The following is a 22,255-nucleotide window of genomic DNA, read 5'->3' as shown; positions in this document are numbered from 1 at the left end:
ATGTGAAGGAAGCATTAAGATTTAGGATGCGTTGCTATATTCTGAGAGTTGTCGGTAGAATACACATATTTCATGTATACTGTACTTGGAAGAAGCAATACACAAATACAATGTGACACTTTTAGAGTCATTTTAGGGAAACCGGTTTTGTTGGTGTTGTTATTTGTAGTCAATGCTGAGCGCTGTATTAGTGCAGCCAGACAGGCCTGCAGCTCCTAACCCAGGGTAAGCCACGTTTGTCCAGCAGCTGTTGTGTAAGGAGGAGAGGCACAGATCAGTGAGGAGCTTTTCATTCACTGGCAGGAGAAGCATGTCTAGGATATTAATCGTTGGTGCAGGCCTGACAGGGAGCCTGTGTGCTTACCTGCTGAGGAGAGAACTGGCCAACAGACTGCAGCTTGTCATATGGGACAAAGCCAGAGGTGCAGGTAATAGTCACTTTTGTAACAAGGTGGTTTAAAGGGCAGAAGTTCTTTTTAACTGTATCATATGATCTGCTAAAATCTGATCTGATTGATTGCTCTCAGTGAGAATGTACTTCACAGCTATGGAAATTCTTTTAGCTAAAAATCTGACCTCAGACACTGCTACTGCAAAGGGCAGATGGAGCATGCAGCTCCTTGTAGTGTCTTTTCCCCAGGTGTTCCAAATGCCACTAGTACCCTCTATATTAGCAAGGACCAGAACCTCCAGTAGTAGCAAAGTGCCAGGACCTCCTATGTTAGGCAAGCACCAGAACCCCCTATACTAGCCAAGCGCCAGAACCCTCTATACTAGTCAAACACCAGAACCCCCTGTACTAGCCAAGCACCAGAATCCCCCTGTGCTAGCCAAGCACAAGAATCCCCCGAAATACTAGCCAAGCACCAGAACCTCCTTATACTAGCCAAGCACCAGAACCCCCATACTAGCCATGCACTAGAACCCCCCTATGCTAGCCAAGTACTAGAGCCCCCCATACTAGCCAAGCACTAGAGCCCCCCATAGTAGCCAAGCACTAGAACCCTCCCATACTAGCCAAGCACTAGAATCCCCCTAAATACTAGCCAAGCACCAAAACCTCCATATACTAGCCAAGCACTAGAACCCTCAATACTAACCATGCACCAGAACGCCCGTATGCTAGCCAAGCACTAGAACCCCCCATACTAGCCAAACATTAGAACCCCCCCCCATACTAGCTAAGCACTAGAACCCCCCCATACTAGCCAAGCACTAGAACCTCCCCATACTAGCCAAACACCATAACTCCCCTATACTAGCCAAGCGTAAGAACCCCTTATAAGCCAAGTGCCAAAACCCCCCTATACTAGCCCAGTATCAGAGCCCCCCAGGAACCTTTATCCTAGTATGCACAACTAATTTAGCCACAGTCCCACATATCAGCATTTAGGACTCAACAATACAATGACGTTTTCAGCCATATACGTACGTCTATTGGAGGCGGCTAGTCTGCTATGTATTGCTACCCACCTCCAATAGATATGTACGGTCAAAAATTATGAATAACAGAAGACATTGTGACTTTGTCAGCGCATACCCCCGAATCCCGTTCTGATGGGGGTCGAACATAATTCCCGTCATGGTAACTGAATATATGAAAAAAAGTACATGAATGTGCCCTTAATGGTCAAACCTGCTTGTAGCAGTATTTAAGGTGCCCATACACATTAGGCCTTATTCACACATCTGTGTATATTTTTACCATCCATTTGTCATCTGTGTTTCTCATGCACAAAAATGAATTGAATGGTGGTTTCTCACTTATCTACTTAAATGAATGTATTCACACATCTGTTAAAATCATGGATCAGAGTGAGATCCCTGTGAATCTGAGCGTGATCTACTCTAGTCAAGGTCAATGGTTAAAAAAGTTCCTACAGTTTACCTGCTTCAGGAAAAAACAAAAAAACATGCAATAAAATGCAGCTTTAGGCTGCTTTCCCACTACGTTTTTGTGTCCTGAACGTTTTTTGCCGCAAAAGTGAATCCTGTTTTTCCAAAGAGAAACACGTGTTATTTTACAGGATCCTGTCACTTGAAATTAAGGGAGGGTATTGGAGTCGTGATCGGGAGTGAGGGGAACTGAACATGATAGAGAGAAAGAGAGAAAAAGAGGAAAGAGAGAGAGAAAAAGAGAGAGAGAGACACTACCTTACCCATCATCACCGCACACACCGGCACTACTGTACCCATCATCACCGCACACACACCGGCACTACATGAGTGACGTCACCGCTGACAGCACGACTCACTTCAGTTGCTCTGTGGAGCTCACAGGACCGGAGGTGTTCTAAGGCCGCTCCTGTCAGCTTCCGATGTAGCAGAGCTGAAAGCGTCGTGGGACCTAGTGTGGATTACGCCGGACCTGGAGGAGTATTTGGGGATTAATAAAGTGATTAAAGAGGGTGTTTTTTTTTTTTTGTCTTTTTTCCAAATAAAGTATTATTTCGGGTGTGTTTTTTTTACTTTCACTTACAGGTTAATCATTGGGGGTGTCTCATAGACGCCTGCCATGATAAACCTAGGACTTAGTGGCTGCTATGGGAGCTGCCATTAACTCCTTACTACCTAGATTGCCACTGCACCAGGGCAATTCGGCATGAGTCGGGTAGAGTCCCGGGACTGACGCATCTAATGGATGCAGCAATTCTGGGCGGCTGCTAGCTGATATTTTTAGGCTGGGGGGGGCTCCCCATAACGTGTGGCTCCCCATCCTGATAATACCAGCCTTCAGCCATGTGGCTTTACTTTGGCTAGTATCAAAATTGGGGGGGACCGCACGTCATTTTTTTAAATTTATTTATTTATTTATTGTACTACACGATATAAACCCGCCCACCGGGTGCGGGGAGACAGCTGTCACTCAGCGTGGGAGCGTTTCTGACTGCAACCAATCATAGGCGCCGGTGAGCGGGGGAAGCAGTGAATACGAGATGGAATAATGAGCGGCCAGCATTGGCATAAGAGGAGAAGCCGCCAGAGCAGTGTGACAGCTGTGCAGCGCCGCGCCGGTGATCGATGAGTATGAGAGAGGGGGAGAGAGCGAGAGACCGAGAGAGAGACCGACAGAAAGAGAGAGAGAGAGACTGACCAACAGAGAGAGAGAGAGAGAGAGAGACTCTTTGATCACGCCAGGCTGGTTTCTGCCCAACAGGATCCTGTTCATCAGCATGCCAGTATTCAAATGCGTTTGCGTGCAGTATAGTTAGGATCCAGTGACAAACAGTATTTGGACGCAGCTCAAAAACGCTACAAGTAGTGTTTTTGAAAAATGTTAAAATACTACAACTCGCTTGATCCTCACTATACCACACGCATGCGCATGTCAACGTATGTTGGCGCGCTTCCATTGCAAATGCATTGAAATTAAAACGTATTTGCACTGGATCCGCTTTTGCAGCAAAAAAAACGTTCAGAACGCATGTTAAAAAAACGTAGTGTGAAAACAGCAAGCTGAAACCTGAGAAAAAAAATCTGTCTGTCTATGATGTTAAGGCTGGGTGCACACGTTGAGCATTTGGTGAGTTTTTTACCTCAGTATTTGTAAGACAAAACCAGGAGAGGAACAGCGAAAAAGTATAATAGAAACATGTCACCACTTCTGTATTTTTCACCCACTCCTGGTTTTGAATTACAAATACTGAGGTAAAATACTGACCAAATGCTGAGGTAAAATACTGACCAAACGCTGAGGTAAAATACTGACGAATATTCAACGTGTGAACTTGGCCTTAAGCTCACATGGATGTTTGCAGCTTAACGTTGACAACAATTAATGATTTCAACAAAAATACAAAAGTAGCGTCTAACATAACAAGGTCAGATGTATTTGAACACGTGATCATTACTAGTGATGTGTGAATAGTAATTATTCGTGTTCGGCTTATTCGTAACAAATTCAAAGGTACTATTCCGGTATTCATCGCGAATAACAAACCTAATGCAAGTCAATGGAGAACCTGAGCATTTTTCTCGTAACGAATACTTGAATAGCATCAAATGGTATTTGATAAGGATTATCTGAACACAAATAGATTCACCCATCACTAATCATTACATGACAGAGATGTCATTCTTCTATAACATATGACACTTCCAGCAAATAATCCTCCATTACTCGCCACGTGTAAATGAGTATGTATGGTAGCTCTGAACACAATAAGAATTCAATAACAACTGAAAAGTATTTGTCAGAAAAATCTGTAGCCAGACGATTGTTTGTATAAATTATGTCTAATGCCTATGGCCACCTTAAAGGGGTTGTCCACTACTTTAACATAAATGGCCTATCCTTAAGCCCGCTTTACACGCTTCAATATATCTCACAATCCATCGTTGGGGTCAAGTTGTAAGTGACGCACATCCGGCATGGTTAGTGAGGTATCTGCGGGTGACACCTACGTGCGATCAGGATTGAATGCAAAACCGTTGATCACAAACACATCGTATCTTTGTCTAGAATTGAACGTTTTGTTGCACGAACCTGTGATTGGGGTCACTGAGGTTACCTGCGGCCACCGCTGTATCCAGTGACAGCGGGTAACCTCAGTGACAGCTCAGCTGATCGCGCGGCTGTCTTCAGTTGCTGCGTGGAGGTGACAGGAGTGGATGTGTCTTCTGCAGCTCCGGTCACCTCCATGCAGCAGAGCTGGAAGCGACGCTGGACCATCCTGGATTACGCCGGACATGGAGGGCTTTTTCAAGCTTATTAAAGTGGTGAACGAGGGTATATGTTTGTGTTTTTTATTTCTAATAAAGGATTTTTTCAGGTGTGTGTGTTTATTTACTGTCACTTACAGATTAATCATGGAAGGTATCTCGGGGAGACGCCTGACATGATTAATCTAGGACTTATTGGCAGCTATGGTCTGCCAATAACTCCTTATTACCCCGATTTGCCAACGCACCAGGGCAAATCGGGAAGAGCCGGGTACAGTCCCAGAACTGTCGCATCTAATGTATGCGGCAATTCTGGGTGGCTGCTGGCTGATATTGTTAGGCTGGGGGGCTCCCCATAACGTGGGGCTCCTCATCCTGAGAATACCAGCCTTCAGCCGTATGGCTTTATCTGGCTGGTATTAAAATTGGGGGGGGACCGCACACCGTTTTTTTTAATTATTTAATTATTTATTTCACTGCACAGTAGCGACACGCCCACTGGCTGCTGTGATTGGGTGCAGTGAGACACCTGTCACTCAGCGTGGGGGCGTGTCTCACTGCAACCAATCATAGGCGCCGGTGGGTGGGGAAAGCAGGGAATACGAGATTGTTTAATGAGCGGCCGGCTTTTTCAAAATAGTACAAGCCGCTGGAGCAGTGTGAATGCTGTGTAGCGCCGCATCGGGGATCGGTGAGTATGAGAGAGAGGGCTGCTCACTTCAGTCACTCAGGGGATTATCGGTCACCGGTGAGCCCTTCACGGGTGACCGCTAATCAGGTCGCGACACAGACAGAGCCGCAGCATGACAATGAAGTCGGGTGAAGTTAACCCGAGTTCATTCTGATCGTGCGGCTCTTTCTGTGTCTGCTGTCATATGCCATTCAGCTCTGCTACATGGCTGTCTGTGTCTGCTGTCAGCGGCCATGTAGCAGAGCTGAATGGCAGATGACATAGTAGAAACGCATCCCTACACATTACACACGCTTGGCAAGTCAATAAATAAAAAAAAAAAGGGTGCCCAATGCATACGTCACAGAACACATGATCTAAAGGATCGCACACAAAATTGATCAATTTAACATAGACTACTAACGCACGTGTGACAGCAAATGAACGACCTACGTGCAATCTCATAAGATCCCGATGCAACCTGGGCGTGTCACATCGCAAGTGCGATTGTACAACTAATTGCAACGTGTAAAGCAGGCTTTAGGATAGGTCATCAATGTCTGATCTGCCGGGGTCCGACACCCCGCACCCCCGCCAATCAGCTGCTTTCACCTCCGGCTGCGGCAGGAAACGCTCAATTCCGGAGCTGCCCATCTTCTCATAGTGGCCATGGTTGGGTACTGCACATCTCCCTTCTATTAATCTGAATGGAAGGCGGATGTGCACTACTCGGCCGTTTTCACTATCAGAAGATGGAGCAGTGCCAGAACTGAGAATTTTCGGCTGCTTGCTGCCGCCACCGGGACAGAGAGCAGCTGATTGGCGGGGCTCCCGGGTGTCAAACTCCGGCTGATCAGACATTGATGGCCTGTCCTTAGGTTAGATCATCAATGTAAAAGTAAGGGACAACCTCTTGAAGTCCGTATTGACATCTGCAACTTGTTTCTACTTAGAAACTGTAATGCAGGTTGGAATCGCCTGACATACTACGAGTCTCCAAAGTATCCCATTGACTTATAATATGAGGCATTAGGGTTCGCTGCTTTTTTCCAACTTTTGGAAGTTGAAAGAATAACACTGCCTGCGGTGCTGTACTCACCATAACATCTGACAGAATCTGCGAGGGAGGCACAAAAGGTGTGACACATACCCTGAAATGGGAAGGGTCCAAAACAAAGGAGTATTATTTAAATCATGACATGCCAAAATGAGACAATAAACACAGCTGAAACGAGTGCAATATAAATGCACTCAAAAATGCAATTAAAAAGACGCAAGTAACCTTATTCACCTAATAGGTGCAGAAAATCTGCAACATCAAAAACTCACTAAATATTTATCATGGAAACATTACATGTAGATTTGCCTCAAGAATGCTGTAGATCACTTTCCCATAGTGAATATTCATGTTGCCGCACTGCGTTTCACATATACTGTATACTATTAATTTGTCTTGTATCTGTAAGTGCATATGTTTTCTGCTGGTTACTAAAACAGATCCTATTTTTATTGCTGTTTAGGGGGGCGCATGTCTACCAGTCGGTCGCCATCGAATCCAAACTGTATTGTTGACTTGGGAGCTCAATATATCACAGTCACCCCAGATTATGGTCAGAAACACAAAAAGTAAGGCCAGTCATTGTTGTCTTTAATCGCATGAGCTTGTGCACATCATTATCAGCTGATAATACTCGTAGCTTATCGATCACCTACTATAAGGCTCACAATGTACCTACATACCATACATGTCTGGTAATACGGGGAGACACACTTATTTTATTTTCTCACACTCCATGAGAAAAAAACCTGAAATGCCTTTGTCCCAAGTGGTGTTAGAGATATTCTCCATTAGTCTAGATGTACTAAAGATATTGCCTAATGCAGTGGTCCCCAACTCCAGTCCGTAAGGCCCACCAACAGTGCATGTTTTCAGGATTTCCTTAGTATTACACAGGTGACTGAATCATTGTTTTTGCAGATGATTAAATTATCACCTATGCAATACTAAGAAAATCCTGAAATTATGCACTGTTGGTGGGCCTTAAAGACTGGAGTTGGGGAACACTGGTCTAATGCTTGGCAAATGCTTCTTAGGCTGGAGTCACAGTGGTGTATAGCATCTGATTTGAGAGAATCAGATGGATTACGCTAATGAAACTTGGCTGAGACTCTGCTGCGAGCGTGATCCGAGTGCCATCAGCTGCGAGCGTGATCCGAGTGCCATCAGCTGCGAGCGTGATCCGAGTGCCATCAGCTGCGAGCGTGATCCGAGTGCCATCAGCTGCGAGCGTGATCCGAGTGCCATCAGCTGCGAGCGTGATCCGAGTGCCATCAGCTGCGAGCGTGATCCGAGTGCCATCAGCTGCGAGCGTGATCCGAGTGCCATCAGCTGCGAGCGTGATCCGAGTGCCATCAGTTGCGAGCGTGATCCGAGTGCCATCAGCTGTGAGCGTGATCCGAGTGCCATCAGCTGTGAGCGTGATCCGAGTGCCATCAGCTGCGAGCGTGATCCGAGTGCCATCAGCTGCGAGCGTGATCCGAGTGCCATCAGCTGCGAGCGTGATCCGAGTGCCATTAGCTGCGAGCGTGATCCAAGTGCCATCAACTGCGAGCGTGATCCAAGTGCCATCAGCTGCGAGCGTGAGCCGAGTGTCATCTGCCACGAGTGTGAGCCGAGTGTCATCTGTTTCAAGCGTGAGTCGAGTGTCACTCACTGTGATCTGATTCTCTTGCATGCGAGAATTGAATAACAAGTGCGGAGAAGATGGAAAGATTAATTTCTCAGACTTCTCCATTGCCTCTCTCTGCATATGTCAGACTGCATTCGGATGACATCAGTGCAGTCCGATGTCTCACATGCACCCATAGACTTGTATGGGTGTGTCTGATCCGAGATACGCTACCAATCACTGCTGCTGCATTTTTTCCCCCAGTCCATTTAGAGCTTAAGGCTCAGTCACACTAAACAACTTACCAGCGATCCCAACAACGATACAACCTGATAGGGATCGCTGGTAAGTTGCTAGGAGGTCACTGGTGAGATGTCACACTAAGCGACGTTACAGCGATCCCACCAGCAACCTGACCTGGCAGGGATCGCTGGAGCGTCGCTACACGTGGAAGCATGCTGTGCTTGGTAACTAAGGTAAATATCGGGTAACCAACCCGATATTTACCTTGGTTGCCAGCGCACACCGCTTAGTGCTGGCTCCCTGCACACCTAGCCACAGTACACATCGGGCTAATTATCCGATGTGTACTCTGCTACGTGTGCAGGCAGCAGGGAGGCGGCTTCTGCGGACGCTGGTAACCACGGTAAACATCGGGTAACCAAGAAGCCCTTCCGTTGGTTACCCGATATTTACCTTCATTACCAGCGTCCGCCGCTCTCACACTGCCAGTGCCGGCTCCCTGTTCCCTGCACTCCTAGCCACAGTACACATCGGGTTAATTACCCGATGTGTACTCCAGCTACGTGTGCAGGGAGCAGGGAGCCGGCACTGACAGCTGAGAGCGGCGGACGCTGGTAACGAAGGTAAATAACAGGTAACCAAGGAAAGGGCTTCTTGGTTACCCAATATTTACATTGGTTACCAGCATCAGCAGAAGCCGGCTCTCTGCTCCCTGCACATTCAGTTGTTGCTCTCTCGCTGTCACACACAGTGATGTGCGCTTCACAGCGGGAGAGCAACAACTAAAAAATGGTCCAGGACATTCAGCAACAACCAACGACCTCACAGCAGGGGCCAGGTTGTTGCTGGATGTCACACACAGCAACATCGCTAGCAAGTTGTGCATCAGCAGCAATGTTGCTAGCGATGTTGCTTAGTGTGACGGTACCTTTAGGGAAAACTCACAGATCTGAGCTGCATCACTGACTAACATTGGCGCAAGTATAATGAGAGATTTTCTTGCATTTCAGTAGTCCAATTTAAACGCTAATGTAAACCTGCCCTTGAAGGGCCTCTAGCAGTACAGGATGACTGTTCACGCCAAGTACAGGCGCTTGGTGCATCATGACGGAGCCAATCATTTAAATGCACCCTCCCACCTGCTTATTTTCCCTTTTTCTACACCCTCTCCTCTTCTTTGATTTACAGCATTAGCCTCATAGATTCAGAGAAGCATAAAATAGATGGAAAACAAGCAGGTGGGAAGTTTTATTTATGGGATTGACTAGTCCATCATGACGCAGCCATTCTGTGCCGACAAAGTCCCATTCAATTCTTGAGTCCTTTGAGTGAAATAAAAGCTTATACTCTCCTCCCCCCCCAGCGCTGTGTCATGTGTGCACTGAAGGAACCCGGCGCCAACATCACTACAGTTCCGGTCAGGGCAGTGTAAACTTTTCTTATTTTACTTCAACTAGTGGACAACTCCTTTTAATTTATCCAGGAAAAAAAGTGCTAGAAAAAGGGGTGAGGGGCAAAAGAAATCACCAATTTTCTGGTTTTAAAGAGTCTTAAATATTCTGTGCAAAAAAAGTTTTCTTGAAATATTTGTAACTTTTTGCCCTTTTTGTGTTGTAAATCTATTTTTGGTTTCTAAGTGGGATGCGCGTAGCAGAAAGGGGTCATAGTCAGAAAGTGGTGTAAATTATAGCAGAAATTTACTAATGCTCATCTCTGGCATAGACTTCAAATTGTGGGGCACAGAATGGGCCAAATGCCTATTTAATTTGGCGCACCTTACTCCGGTGGACTTCTCATCAACAATGGTATACTGTATCCATCTAATTGCGGAATATGGTCTTTTGTGGTTCTTTATCCCAAAACAAAGTATTTTCTTTATTTTTCAGCTTTTATGATGAACTAGTGGCTAAAGGCATCTGTAAACCTCTGAGTGCAGCAGTAGATGGAATGGTGATGAAGGAAGGCTCTTATAACCTAGTTACACCTCAGGGAGTGTCTTCAATCGTAAAGCACTACCTCAGCCAGTCAGGTGCGAATTACATTTTATCTTTATAACTACATTTTTTTTTTACCTAAATTGGATTACATAGATTAGCTTTCTTTGTAAACATTAATAAAATGTCACTGTACAATCGGTTATGTGTACATGTAGCTATTTCAAACAGGCTGTCAAAGACAAGTCCATCAATGCCTTTACATGGAGAAATCAGAGTTTGAATTGATAAGCAAAAAAGGCTGAAGCCCTATTTATAGATCTGAAGCCTCTGTCACTCCAGCTGTATTCCTATCACCACCACCTCTTGCTTCAAGGCCACGTCTCACTAAGCAACATCGCTAGCAACATCACTGCTGAGGCACGACTTTTGTGACGTAGCAGCGATGTTGCTAGTGATGTCGCTGTGTGTGACATCCAGCAACAACCTGGCCCCTGCTGTGAGGTCGTTGGTTGTTGCTGAATGTCCTGGACCATTTTTTAGTTGTTGCTCTCCCGCTGTGAAGCACACATCGCTGTGTGTGACAGCGACAGAGCAACAATCCTGAATGTGCAGTGAGCAGGAGCCGGCTTCTGCGGACGCTGGTAACCACGGTAAACATCGGGTAACCAAGAAGCCCTTACCTTGATTACCCGATATTTACCTTCGTTACCAGCGTCCGCCGCTCTCACGCTGTCAGTGCCGGCTCCCTGCACACATAGCCAGACTACACATCGGGTAATTAACTCGATGAGTACTTTGGCTAGGAGTGCAGGGAACCAGCGCTAAGCGGTGTGCGCTGGTAACCAAGGTAAATATCGGGTTGGTTACCCAATATTTACCTTAGTTACCAAGCATAGCATCGCTTCCACGCGTCGCTGGGGGCTGGTCACTGGTTGCTGGTGAGATCTGCCTGTTTGACAGCTCACCAGCAACCCATGTAGCGACGCTCCAGCGATTCCGGCAGGTCAGGTTGCTGGTGGGATCGCTGGAGCGTTGCTTAGTGTGACGGTACCTTAATTCAAAGCCTCTATGCCAGTGTTCCCCAATTCCAGTCCCCAAGGCCCATCAACAGATCTTGTTTTCAGGATTTGCTCAGTATTACACAGGTGATAATTCCATCACCTATGCACTACTAAGGAAATCCTGAAAACAAGATTTCTTGGTGGACCTTGAGGACTGGAGTTGGGGAACACTGCTGTATGCTGTGTGACTTCAGGTAGAGGAGTCATCAGTAGAGATGAGTGAGCCTGAGTTTCGTTATTTGTATCAAACACAGACTTTACAAAAAAAAAATAGACTTCGTATTTGGAGTTCAGTACACTCGGTGCTCAGCCTAGTACGAGCTGCATGCAGTGTTTAAACGGCTCGCACTGGGGGTAACAACAACGTGATTGGAGGTAGTGTGCTCAAAAAAAAAAAAATAAATAAATGTAAAAACCCTATTCACCCTCTCTCCCTCCATTGGAAGTGTTCTGTTTATGGCTGACTCAGTGTGGGTTTAGACCCAAACTGCTCAGTCAGTGACTGTCATTGGGGTTCAGGTCAAGTCCTGGTCCCAAACTGAACTTTATCTAAACTTCGGCTAAACCCACTGAACCGAACTTCCACGGGTCCACTCATCTCTAGTCATCAGTGAAGCAGAAGGTGGCAGGGCTGAGTGGGGAATAGAGCTGGAGTGACAGAGGCTTCAGATCTGCACATAGCCCTTCAGCTATATTTGCATATTAAGTCAAACTCTGATTTCTCAGTAATGGAGGCGTGGAAGCTACATGCACATATAAATAGTATTAATGTGGTTGGGGGATGAGGGGAAACCTGTTGACAAATTTAAAAACTTGCACATTTTTTGCATTGAAAATAAATTTAGAGAAGAGCACTATTGATAACTTCTTAGGGTCTCTTCACATTGCATAAATGATAGTCAGGAGTGTTTCTTGGTGTATTAACTCACTTAATGAGGCAAATAGAGGCCAAAAGGTGAAAATTTGTTTTTAAAGTGATTGTCCTCTTCTACCATTTATTACTCCACAAGCTCAGAGACGCTTATACTCGCCCTCCCCTGTCCAATGATGCCTCCCTTCCACCGCTCTATATCTTTGTTGATTTGCTGAAGAGGTTACTACAGCACTTGTAACCACTGCAGCCAATCATTTTTTGGGCTCCTAGTTTTGACAACCTTTTTGAAATGCCCTATATTATAAAGTGAAAGCGATCATCCTATCAAGACTCTCAACTATTAGAGCTCGCACACACGAGTGATGATTCTCTCTTCCAAGAGTATCGAATCGATCATGGTAAGGACACTCCGGTCATACTCTGATCAGAGTTTGAGCCGAGTGTCAATTTACTGTGAGATTCTGTCCTAACTGTATCAAATCACAGGTGTGGAGAAGATGGAGAACATAATTTCTCCATCTTCTCCATTTTCTGATGACATCCGAGTGCAGTCCGATGATTTACACACACCCATAGACTTGAATGGGTGCAAGTGATCTGATATACACTGCCAGTCACAGCATGCTGCTAATTTTTTCTCGAGATGAAATGGCATGAAAAATATGCTAATTGGCAATAACCCATAGCCTAACATTGTACTGAGTACTATATGATAAACCATTGGATAGCAATCATTCAGTGTATATGCTTGTGTAAATGCAGCCTAAGGGCGGCTTTGCACGTTGCAACATTGCAAGCCGATGCTGCGATGTCGCACGCGATAGTCCCCGCCCCCGTCGCAGGTACGATATCGTGTGATAGCTGGCGTAGCGAAAATTATCGCTACGCCAGCTTCACATGCACTCACCTGCCCTGCGACCGTCGCTCTGGCCGGCGACCCGCCTCCTTCCTAAGGGGGCGGGTCGTGCGGCGTCATAGCGACGTCACACGGCAGGCGGCCAATAGCGGCGGAGGGGCGGAGATGAGCAGGATGTAAATATCCCGCCCACCTCCTTCCTTCCGCATATCCTACGGAAGCCGCGGTGACGCCAGTAGGAGATGTTCCTCGCTCCTGCGACTTCACACACGGCGATGTGTGCTGTCGCAGGAGCGAGGAACAACATCGGACCGTCGCGTCAGCGTAATTATGGATTACGCCGACGCTGCACCGATGATACGATTACGACGATTTTGCGCTCGTTAATCGTATCATCTAGGCTTTACACACTACGATGTCGCATGCGATGCCGGATGTGCGTCACTTTCAATTTGACCCCACCGACATCGCAGCTGCGATGTCGTAGTGTGCACAGCCCACCTTAGAGTGCGGGGCAGGTCAGAAAAGTGTCTCCAGTCTCGAAGTGTCAATCTACAAATATGTATGGCTTCACTTTTCTGTGGTGGCAGCCCATATTAGTCACATGTCAGAACAGGCTGCAGTATGAAGAAACACAGCTCGGAAACCTGGGTCTAAAGTGACAGAGGAGCTGTAGTGTAAGCACACATACCATTGAGCTGTTGAAGAAGGGCTGTGACAGGAGAAAAAATAAATCTTCTCGCTAAGTTAGCATAAAGGAGTTTTTTCTTCAGCCTCAGCACACCGTGCGCCACCAAACAAGGAGAAGATTTAGGCTATGTGCGCACTAGAAATGAGAAGTTTCTCAAGAAAATTTCTTGAGAAACTTCTGGGAGTGAAAGATTTCCGGACCTCCGGAAAAAATCCGCACCAAATCCGCATGCGGATTTGCCGCGGATTTGCCGCGGGTGGTTCCCTGCAGATTTTTGCAGGCTGTACTGCCGAAATCCGCAGGGTACCTGCGGAAATAATGGACATGTTCATTTTCTCAAGAAAGTTTCTCGAGAAATTCTTCTCAAGGAAATTTCTTGAGAAAAATCCGCACCAGTGCGCACAGCTATTTTTTTTTACCATAGGATTTGCTGGGAAATGTCTGCACAAAGATTGCAGACATTTCTCAAGAAATTTCCGCGGCAAATCCGCGGGTAAATCCGCGGGTAAAACGCACTAGTGCGCACATAGCCTTATATCTTCTTCTGTGGTCTCCCTTCTGTGGCAACTCACTGCTATGTGTGCTTATGATCCTTCTCCTCTGTCAGTTGAGACACAGGTCTGAGGAGCTGTGTTTCTTCATATTGGAATCCATCCTGACACGTGGGAAGGTTGCTGAATGAATTAAGTGATGGGAGTCATTTTAATACATTCTTGTAGAACCCCGTTAAGTAACTTTTCTTCTGCTCTAAACAGGTGCTGATATCTATTATGAACGGCATGTAACCCAAATAAACCTCCGTGAGGGAAGATGGGAGGTTTGCAGAAAGTCTGGGTCCCCTGAAAACTTTGATATTGTGATTCTCACAATGCCAGTCCCACAGATTCTGCAGCTACAAGGTGATATTTCCAAATGTAAGTTGAATTTTATTTTTTATCATATTCAATAAAGGTATGTATATATTTCAGTAGTGTAACATTCAAGATACATTCATAGTAGAAAAGTGGCTTTCAAGTTGTGGCTACTAGGTATCTTCCTTTCTTATAATCTGCTGTGTACTGTCTGTTGTCGAGAGCAATCTGTCTATGGTTTCAGACAAGCAGGACAGATTGAAAGAAGTGTAATTGCTGTATATCCTTACATACTGCTTTCCTTCCCTGCTCTCATAAAGACTGTGTAAAAATGTCTCTGCTGCACAGATCACAGAAATGTGCTGCAGGACTTTGTGTATCTGGATCTGCTTTTTCTCAGTGATTTACTTGCTTAATTATCAAATCATGTCAGCACTAGTGATGAGCGAGGACTACCATGCTTGAGAGCTCAGTACTCGTTAAGGGCAATTGGATGCTTGGATGGGCGCGATTCAAGCACCCGAGTATAGTGGACATCAATAAGGAACACAAGCATTTTTCCGGAGGAACACTTCTACACTTCCATTAAACTAGCGTGCTCAAGTTGCGCCCAGTCAAGCATCCAACTGCTCTTAACGAGATCAGTGCACCTGAGCATGGTAGCGCTCGCTCATCGCTAATCAGCACTTCTCCCATGCTCTCCATTCCCAATACTTTTTGCAGTGTCTGATAACTCAATCTCCTCTGTACAGTGGTACCTCGTTTTCGTTCACATCTGTTATCGTTGGTTTTGGTTTTCGTTGACATCGGTTATCATTGTTTTCGGTTTTCGTTGATTTTTTACACTATTAATTTGCCTCGGTTTCGTTCGTGTTTGTCTGCATGCCCACATGACTACGCTGCTAATTTTGCAACAACAAAGGGTGATCCATGCATTTCCTGGCTCTGTGTGGCATCATGTGAGTATCACCCCACTCACTTTCAAAATGTATGTAAAAAATGTAAGATAAAATGTATTTATTCCTTATTTTAGTATTATATATTCATTTTATAATTTTATATTAATTTCTTATTGTTTTTAGTATTAAACTATCTTTATTTTCTATAAAATGTGTTTTTCGTATGTATTTTAGAGTGTCTAAAACAAATTGATTGGATTTACATTGATTCCTATGGAAATAATTGCCTCAGTTTTCAATGTTTTTAGTTTTGATTGATTGTATTCAGACGGATTATCAACAAAATCCGAGGTATCACTGTATTACATTTGATCTCTTGCTTTTATAGCACATCAGCACTTCTATTTTACTCTTCTCTCCTCCTAGGCTTCTTTGCAATCTCTAACTCTTTATCTATGGCTGGAGTCACACTTGCAAGAGACTCGCGAGAGTCTCAATTGCATCACCCGGCGTGGCCCGCCGCTCTCCGGACAGGAGCGTCTCAGCTGCATAGAAATACATGCAGCCAACCCGCTCCTGTTAGAGAGTGCGGCTGTTCCGGGTGTTGCAATGCGAGACTCGCGCGAGTCTCTCGCAAGTGTGACTCCAGCCTATGAGTGTTTCATTTGCCTCCTAGTTTTTCATACACATTAGCAGTATAAATTCAAGCAGCACTTTGTAAAAACCAAATGGAGGAGGGTCAGAGTACATATTGCTTGCAAGTTCAACCCACACATACTCCCTAAGGCTACTTTACATTTCCATCGTTTCAAATCCGCCAGGACACTCGTTGCGACGGATCAACGGATCCGTCATTTTCTAGCTGACAACGGACACAACAGATGAGTTATTTCACAGGATTCCGTTCACAGGCATCATGTGAAATAACTGATCCATCGCGTCCGTTACATCCGTTGTGCTTCCGTTTTACGACGGATCCGTCGTAATCCGTTTTTTGGGGACAGCCCAATGGGAGTGCCAGACATTTTGGAGATCTATACAATGGTGTTTTCACAGGCCATCTGTGACAGTTTGGAGAAAGGGGCAGAATAAATGTTGTTATAGCTAAAATTGTGCAGAATTATGTGCATTATTCCTATCAAGCCAATCTGGAGCCTTGCAATGTGATTGTGTACATGCTGGGCATGCTCAGTAGAAAATTACTGAATTCAGCACTGGATTCCGTCGTGCGACGGATTACGGCGGAATCCTGCACCATAGCCAACCATTATACCTCTTGACGGATTGCGACAGAATCCTACGCAGTGCGTTGTTTCGACGCTCCAAAAAACATTACATTGTCCGTTACATTCCACGACTGATCCGTCGCGCGACAGATGCAATGCAAGGCCATCAGTCGCAATCCGTCGTTAATACAAGTCTATAGGGAAAAAAACGGAATCCTGCAAATTATTTTGCAGGATTCAGTTTTTTCTCAAAGCGACAGATTGTGACTGAGGGAAAATGACGGAAATGTGAAAGTAGCCTAATTTTGAGAGAATTGAGAATTGCAAGTCATGCTAACAGTGGATCAGGCAGCTAAGAGGGCACAAACATTGGCAGAATAGTAAATGTAACATTTATCATTTATACATTTATCATGTAGAATTATGCACTTTTTTTACAATTCCAATGAAATGACAGTGCTTTGAATTCATCCTTAAAGTGTACCTATTAGGGTAAGAGTGAAAACACTATTACAGTACCACCAAACAACACATTTATGCATTTGTGTTTATTGTCACTGTTATTCTGCAATTGCATTAGTTTTAAATACAATAGGAATTGTGGCTATGTAATGCTGTGAGTGTAAACATTGCAAAACAAAAATGTGTTATACCATTACTGCTGCATAGAAATATACCCAGTCTGTGTAATGCTAGAAACTAATTGCAAGAACTTGATAAAAAGGGGCAGTTTATCATACTACGTAGAATGTGGAGCTCTGCCATCTCCATCACTATGTCTACGGGAGATATTGCAATGGCCGAGTATAGTACTTTGCTTTTCTTTCTGTTCCATAGTCTCATGTAATGTTATATATATATTATATATATATATATATATATATATATATATATACAGTTAGGTCCAGAGATATTTGGACAGTGACAATTTTCGCGAGTTGGGCTCTACATGCCACCACATTGGATTTGAAATGAAACCTCTACAACAGAATTCAAGTGCAGATTGTAACGTTTAATTTGAAGGTTTGAACAAAAATATCTGATAGAAATTGTAGGAATTGTACACATTTCTTTACAAACACTCCACATTTTGGGAGGTCAAAAGTAATTGGACAAATAAACCAAACCCAAACAAAATATTTTTATTTTCAATATTTTGTTGCGAATCCTTTGGAGGCAATCACTGCCTTAAGTCTGGAACCCATGGACATCACCAAACGCTGGGTTTCCTCCTTCTTAATGCTTTACCAGGCCTTTACAGCCGCAGCCTTCAGGTCTTGCTTGTTTGTGGGTCTTTCCGTCTTAAGTCTGGATTTGAGCAAGTAAAATGCATGCTCAATTGGGTTAAGATCTGGTGATTTCAAAAAACGATTTCTGATTTTACCACACTTAATGACAACTTGGACAAACATCTGAATATTTTGGATGATAAAATCGCAGAAAGGAAAAAACGTAAATTTGACAGAGACACCATGGACTACCAGACTGACAAAATTTATACCTGGAGGAATCAACAGCACGAAAGTTCGATTTTAAGATCGCAATATAAAAATAAGAGGTTTTTTCAAAAAAACTACAACAGGAAAGTCAGTTTTGGTGACACCAGTATTTCCTCAGCTACTACGAGTTATTCAGTGGACATTTCTTCTGATTCTTCTTCGGAGGGAGTTATAACATCCGCTACATCTGATAAAAGGTTTAAAAACAAGAAAAACCATTCTTCAAAAAACGCACCAGGAGAGGAGGTCGCAAACATCGGAAATACCAGATATCCGGACCGCAGGAAGCGGAGATATTAACCTGTCCAGTTTGGAACCTCTCAGCCCAGATTCTCTCACAGCACCATTTATCAGTATTATCTAAAGGACTTAGTTTCTGTCCCACGAATAAATTCAATCTCTTCAACACGCTGCTGGACATTAACAAGTTGGCAAGAAATCTGACTTTGAAGTGCCATTTCACCGATAATGAAGATCCACAGGATGATTCCAGTCTTAATCTGGGTTCTGATATGTTTGATTCTAATGTGATTCCCAGGTTTTGTGAGTTGAAAAAACTTTCTGATTTGAGGCAGCTTGAATCAGAATCCAGAAATTATGATTTTCTTCCTGACAGGTTTATCACAAGCAATCCTTCTTTTTATCCTGTTCAGTCCAGACCATCTGTGTTAGATATTTTTCAGGAACACATTGAAGAGGATTTGGTTGCTCTTGATAGAATCACAGGTGTCAGAAACAACAATCTCAACCCCCAAGAGGTTTTGGCTTTACAAGATCTACAATCTAACACTGGTTTAATTATCAGGGAAGCCGATAAGGGGGGAGGGGTTGTTGTTTTGGATGCTCTTTTGTATTTCAAAATGAACCATGCCATTTTGTCTGATGATCATACGTATTTACATTTACAAGGGGACCCAACTAATTTCTTCAAGGTAAAGATGGATAAAATGCTTCAGGCTGGTTTGGAGGGGGGCATTTTTACACAAAAAATTTTTGATTATCTTACAGTGGATCATCCTGTGATTCCTGTGTACCATGCCCTCCCTAAACTACATAAAGGTGTTTTTCCCCCTCCATTTAGGCCCATTATATCCGGCATTGGTTCCCTTGGTGAAAAACTTGGTGCTTGGTTGGATCATTTTTTGCAGCCTTTAGTTAGAGAATTGCCAGGTTTTCTCAGAGACACTAAATCCCTTATCAATAATTTGAATTCTATATCCTGGCAGGGCAACTACATGTGGCTGACATGTGATATTGTCAGTCTTTATCCTTCCATTCCACATCATGTAGCTTCTGATTGTTTGCAGTTGTTTCTCAGAAAACACAGTTCATATCCCATTCACATACAAAATTTCATCATTACTGCAATCAACTTTTTATTAACGCACAATTATTTTTCTTTTGATGAAAAGTTTTTTCTGCAGAAATGTGGCGTTAGCATGGGAGGGAAATTCTCTCCCTCCCTTGCTAATATTGTTGTAGCCATTTTTGAGGAATTTTACATTTTCAATGAAGATAATGAATTTTCAGATCATATGGTTTTTTACACACGTTAATAGATGATGTATTAATTATATGGAGAGGGGATGAGGTCATTGCACATTCTTTCATTAACCATCTCAACCAAAATTCTTTTAATCTTAAATTCACATTTCAAACAAATTCCACCAGCATTAATTATCTAGATGTCACTTTGATAGGGAAGGGCAGTGTAGTGGAGATCCTTCCTTACCATAAGGACACGGACTCCAACTCCATTTTAATGGCCAGTTCATGTCATTCTCCGCATGTCATTAAAAATATTCCGCTTGGTGAACTTATCAGGTTAAAGCGCAACTGTTCCTGTCCAGAGGCTCTACAAGTGGAAATGGACTGTGCTGTTACCAAGCTCAAACACAGGGGCTACCCGAAATGGTGTCTAGATCGGGCAAAAATTATAGTTAATAAAATAGATAGATCGGATTTATTTAGAGATAACAACAAAAATAAGAACAATTTTAGTAGGAATAATGGTGTGACGTTTACAACGAATTTTTCTCCCCAATTCCATGATATAGTAAAAATAGTACAAAAACATCTGCCTATTTTACTTAGTGATGATTTATTAAATCGGATTTTCACTAAAAATAAAATTAATTTTGTGGCCAGAAGAGCCCCTAATCTTGCCAATATTCTATCCCCCAGTTTGGTTGTAAGCAGCAAGGACAATGCCATCTCTAAAAATTGGTTATCCTGCACAGGTTTTTTTGGCTGTGGGCACAATTTTTGCATCTCGTGCAAACATGCAAAAAAATGCAAATCATTTACATCTAATTATACAGGACTTTCTTATAACATTAACAGCTTTATAAACTGCAATACCCCAAATGTGGTTTATTTGATTGAGTGTATTTCCTGTCACGTTCAATATGTTGGCTGCACGAGTTGTCCCCTCAAACAAAGAATACGCAGACACATGTCAGACACATTAAATACATCTGCGGTAAATGTGTCTGCTGTTTCCAGACACTTTGCCTCTGTTCACAATAGATGTCTGGACAATCTTGTTTTCACAGGCATTGAAAAAGTTTCCAGACCTAAAAGGGGTGGGGATCTTAGAAGAAAGATTCTTAATAGAGAATCTTTCTGGATCTTCAAATTGGGCACGAGAATGCCGCATGGTCTGAATATGAGGAGAGATCTTGTTATGCAGTATACTTGAATTTCAGAATTATTTGTTCTTTATAGGACATACCTTTTCAGTACCAATAACTATATCATATTATACTGTAGTAATTATTGGATATTTGATGGTTTAAGGTTATTCCTTTAGCATTTGAATTGAAATTTTCACTATATAGCAATTTGGACATTAATAAATGTGTTTTTTTTTTTTTTTTTTTTTTTTTTCCCGTCCTTCTTTTGTCCCTGTCAGGAGAAAAAAATCTTTCTTGTCTCTAAAGAGCCCCTTCACTACAGATTATACTGGGCATATATATATTTCTTATCATGTGATCTCTCTGGTTGCTTCTGTTTTTAATCAGTTTATGTATATATATTTTTTGGTGTTTTTTCCTTTATTTTCTGTTGTTGTGCTGACTTTTTGGTGCAGTGTCTCAGTTTCTATTCTTTCACTTTTTTTTTCTCTTCTCTGTGCTCTCCACACTAAATGGGCTGGGTGGTAACAAATCCAATTAATTCAACCTGTTCTTGTTGTGCACAGACTTTAAATACTGTCTTAGAGATTTCCTCTGCGCATTCCATGATTAAGACCTATTCAGGTTGAAACGCGTAGGAAACAGCTCCTCTGTCTTGCCTCTCTATTTTTGTCTTGCTTGGATGGAATATTAATATTTTTATTACCAATAAAGAAACTGTTTTTTAAGAAAATTCTACTTTCTCCTGAAGTTGCTGGAATTTCTTCCTTTCTTCAAGATCTGGTGATTGACTTGGCCATTGCAGAATGTTCCACTTTTTTGCACTCATGAACTCCTGGGTAGCTTTGGCTGTATGCTTGGGGTCATTGTCCATCTGTACTATGAAGCGCCGTCCGATCAACTTTGCGGCATTTGGCTGAATCTGGGCTGAAAGTATATCCCGGTACACTTCAGAATTCATCCGGCTACTCTTGTCTGCTGTTATGTCATCAATAAACACAAGTGACCCAGTGCCATTGAAAGCCATGCATGCCCATGTCATCACGTTGCCTCCACCATGTTTTACAGAGGCTGTGGTGTGCCTTGGATCATGTGCCGTTCCCTTTCTTCTCCAAACTTTTTTCTTCCCATCATTCTGGTACAGGTTGATCTTTGTCTCATCTGTCCATAGAATACATTTCCAGAACTGAGCTGGCTTCATGAGGTGTTTTTCAGCAAATTTAACTCTGGCCTGTCTATTTTTGGAATTGATGAATGGTTTGCATCTAGATGTGAACCCTTTGTATTTACTTTCATGGAGTCTTCTCTTTACTGTTGACTTAGAGACAGATACACCTACTTCACTGAGAGTGTTCTGGACTTCCGTTGATGTTGTGAACGGGTTCTTCTTCACCAAAGAAAGTATGCGGCGATCATCCACCACTGTTGTCATCCGTGGACGCCCAGCCCTTTTTGAGTTCCCAAGCTCACCAGTCAATTCC

The 22,255-nt window shown here is 43.5% G+C and overlaps 1 protein-coding gene across 1 annotated transcript in view; it reads left to right on the top strand.

The window, feature by feature from the left end:
* The first annotated feature begins 264 nt into the window (after positions 1–264).
* Positions 265–22,255, top strand: part of RNLS (renalase, FAD dependent amine oxidase) — a 263,379-nt gene continuing 241,388 nt past the window's right edge. Inside the window, exons 1-4 of the mRNA XM_075352353.1 lie at positions 265–428; positions 6,853–6,958; positions 10,131–10,273; positions 14,419–14,577. Coding sequence (XP_075208468.1) covers positions 311–428; positions 6,853–6,958; positions 10,131–10,273; positions 14,419–14,577 — 526 coding nt within the window. The 5' untranslated portion in view covers positions 265–310. The remainder of the gene's footprint in view (positions 429–6,852; positions 6,959–10,130; positions 10,274–14,418; positions 14,578–22,255) is intronic.

This window comes from Anomaloglossus baeobatrachus, chromosome 5, assembly GCF_048569485.1.
Source record: "Anomaloglossus baeobatrachus isolate aAnoBae1 chromosome 5, aAnoBae1.hap1, whole genome shotgun sequence".
NCBI lineage: Eukaryota > Metazoa > Chordata > Amphibia > Anura > Aromobatidae > Anomaloglossus > Anomaloglossus baeobatrachus.
This window is presented reverse-complemented; position numbering and strand designations above follow the sequence as displayed.